This window comes from Coenobita brevimanus, chromosome 24 (genome assembly GCF_032717465.1).
Source record: "Coenobita brevimanus isolate Jiangsu-jjx chromosome 24, ASM3271746v2, whole genome shotgun sequence".
NCBI classification, from domain to species: domain Eukaryota; kingdom Metazoa; phylum Arthropoda; class Malacostraca; order Decapoda; family Coenobitidae; genus Coenobita; species Coenobita brevimanus.
The window spans coordinates 24,305,390-24,308,557 of record NC_136977.1 but is presented as its reverse complement, the minus strand read 5'-3'; the positions used below and the strand labels follow the sequence as shown (position 1 = coordinate 24,308,557).

General features: G+C 48.4%; 1 protein-coding gene across 1 annotated transcript; it reads left to right on the top strand.

Annotated features, from left to right (window-relative positions):
* The first annotated feature begins 1,353 nt into the window (after positions 1 to 1,353).
* On the top strand, positions 1,354 to 2,136 carry LOC145393326 (uncharacterized). Its single transcript, XM_080267430.1, has one exon. The coding sequence runs from the start codon at positions 1,354 to 1,356 to the stop codon at positions 2,134 to 2,136; it is 783 nt and encodes a 260-aa protein (XP_080123556.1).
* The last annotated feature ends 1,032 nt before the right edge of the window (positions 2,137 to 3,168 follow it).

Here is a 3,168-nt window from a genome sequence, read left to right as displayed (position 1 = left end):
AAAGAAGAGTCGAGAAAAGAATAAGGAAGACGGGACGAAGGAAAGAAATGAAGGAATAGAGGAGAATTAAGACAGACGGCAAATAAAGAAAAGGAAGGAAATGAACAGAAGATGAAGGATGACAAGGTTGAATATCTGGTAAGTTTAAGAGACTGTACAGAAAAGTAAAAAAGGCAGAAAAGACGACGGATAAGAAGAAGAGGAGCTGAGGTGCGATATCTGATAAAATAAATGAGTAGGAAGAGAAAAGGACAAGAGTGGAGAGGACAAGAGAAAAGAGGAAAGGGAAGAGGGAAAAGCCAGTGAGTAAAAAAACATGACCAGGAGCGTGCAAGAATAGATAGATAGAAAGATAGACAAACAGACAGACAGAGAAGATCGTCAGGAGAGAGAGGGAAGGGGTGAGGTCTGGATGCCTTTCAGCTGGAGTCAAGGATGTTTTGACCTCTCCAGTTCCAGGTCAAATCTGTGACTATTGGTCCCCCTTTGGCCCCCTCCCGTTGACTCTGGGGGTCCCAGGTGTTCAAAAATGTGCTCGGAACCCCTTGAATCACGCTTTGAGGACAAAATTTTAATAAATTTTGAATGGAAAAGGTGGAAAAACATAATAAACGGTAAACTATATTTGGGAACTGAGCTGGTGGAGGTGAGAGAGAGGGAAGGAGGGAGGTAGAGGGAGGGTAAAGCAGTAGGGAAGGAAAGACGGAAGGAGGGGGAGAGAGATGGAGGTAGGGAGGGTGAGGCAGGTAAGTAAGGAGGGAGGGATGATGAGACAGAGAGGGGGGGGTGCAGACAGGGAGGGAAGGCAACTCAGTGTGGTACGCAGCGCGGGTAAGGCAGGGTGTGTGGCACTGGTTCTTGGGCGGATTGGTCACTGGTCCGTTAGTTCACCACACTCTCGCCAGTCTCCTAGCTCTCACTTGTTCGCTTTTTCGCTCCAGTCATTCTCCTAGCTATCTCACTCTCTCACTGTTCCTGTACTTTATACTCCGACCTGCTCTACACTGCTCTATGTCCGGCGTACACAGACATACCACTACAGAAGGAGTGTCTTTGCCTACAAGACTCAGCAGCAGTAGGAGGACGTGTGTTGAGGGCTGACAAGAATACAAGTGCATAAGGAAGAGTGCATAATTAAACAGGACCATAACAATCAAACATAAGGACCCAATAACATTAGAAAGCAAGAACAGAGAAAAGCAAAAATATGTAACGGAAAGAGGACACATCCAGCACGAGGGTCGGCCGACGCTAGGCAGCTGTTGTAAGAGTGTGACTACAGTACGAAGGACAGCGATAGCAGTGGTGTTATTGCTGTGTTGATGGTTTGTGGTGTGCGTGAGGCCCAGCACCATGGCCAGGACTCAGCAGGAGGGCCAAGGAGAGGAGAATGGGCAGGGTCAGGGACATTGGCAAGGACAGGGGCGGAGTGGTAGGGGAGACACTATGGACACTAACAACAACAACGACAGTGATAACAATAATAACAACAGCAACAATAAGAACTATGCTACGGCCCCCAGCCTTGTATCTGGCGTGCGAGGCGGCAAGTACCAGCTACGGCCACGGGCTCTGCAAGGTCGTCGCTGCTCCGACAGCAAGTGGTCGCTACAGCAGGACTCTCTGCGGCACAGTAAGTTACGACCGCCACCACTGTCCCGCTACCGCAGGAAAACAGCCAATGCCCGCGAGCGGTACCGCATGCGGCAGATTAACCATGCCTTTGAGTCCCTGCGGTGTGCCCTGCCAGCGTGGGTGGTGAGTCGCTGCGCCACAGCCGACATGACTAAGATCACCACACTGCGGCTGGCGTCAGCCTACATCAGATCCCTGCAGGAAGCACTACACGACGGCGACGTGCCGTGGGGCCCGGTCAGTCCCTTGGCATCCCCATCCAAGGAGGGGCAGGGTAAGAGTGGCCCTCCAGTCCCTCAGGACTCCGACCTGCTCACCCTACTGTGCACTGATGCCACTGTACTGGGGGACAACCTGGGGGGCCTGGCGGGCCTGGCACCGGTATCAGAAAGCGAAGCAGTGGCGCTGCTGTTGGGGAAGTCCGAACCCCACACAGGTGCTTGGTCAGATCTTGCACATACACACATTCAGGTACATACGCAAGTCGTCACATTGGGATGACACACCACACCTGTCGTGATGTGCTGGTAATGCTGTTGTGGTGACGTTGTGGTGTGGATGTGAAGAGGTGGTGGTGTGGTGGATATAGTGGTATAATGGTCGTGGATGATACAGTGCAAATTACGTTGTGGGGCAAGACAGTGGCAGACGAGGTTGGAAGAGAATGAGCATGCTGACGGTGTGGTGCTAGATATGGCACCCTCACTTCCCCCGGCCTTCATATCCCATAACCTGGCGTTGAATTTGTAGGAATAACATGGCAAGGAAACACTGGAAGTGGCTGAAAAGGAGAGGCCACCGAGAAGGAAGAACAAAGGGAAAGAAATTGGGCACCGACAGTGGAAAGAAGCAGACAAGACTGACCACTGAGAAGGAAAAGCAAGGAAACAAAGAGTAAACAGGGAAGAGGAAGAGAACAAATGAGAAAGAGAAGACATACGGAAAAGGAGCTCCTTACTTAAAAAAAGGATAAAGAGTGAAGAATGAGATGAGGAGAAAGAACAGTAAAAGAAGTTTATATAATGCAAAAGACAAAAGTATGAACACTGATGAGAGAGAGAGAGAGAGAGAGAGAGAGAGAGAGAGAGAGAGAGAGAGAGAGAGAGAGAGAGAGAGAAATAAAAAGAAGTAAGAGGCACCCAGCCCTTAAGGGAAAAGAGTAAACATTGAAAACTCATGATGTAGTCGTCCATAAAATTTCTTTGTAACACTTTAACCTCTTCCATTCACAGACGTCTTGCATAGTTTATTTACATTCAGAGGCTTTTATTCAGCTTAGGAGGGACTTTACAAACTGGAAGGGTTACTTATATCGTTATTATCCACTTCTCTACTATGAGTTTATCTTTAAGTTGAATGAAATTGTCCTCTGGTAGCAAGAAAAAACGTAAAAATAGACGATATTGTAGTGAAGGGACAAAAGACGTGAAAATTGCAAATTTCTTTATTCTCGCTAACACCATAAGATTTTCCTCAACTTAAGAGTGGCTTTCTGTCCTATGAGGGTTTATACTACACTTCTCACACTCCTTG

Bases quoted from the DNA above. Each gene is read 5' to 3' on its own strand.
- LOC145393326 (XM_080267430.1), top strand. From the start codon at position 1,354: ATGGCCAGGACTCAGCAGGAGGGCCAAGGAGAGGAGAATGGGCAGGGT.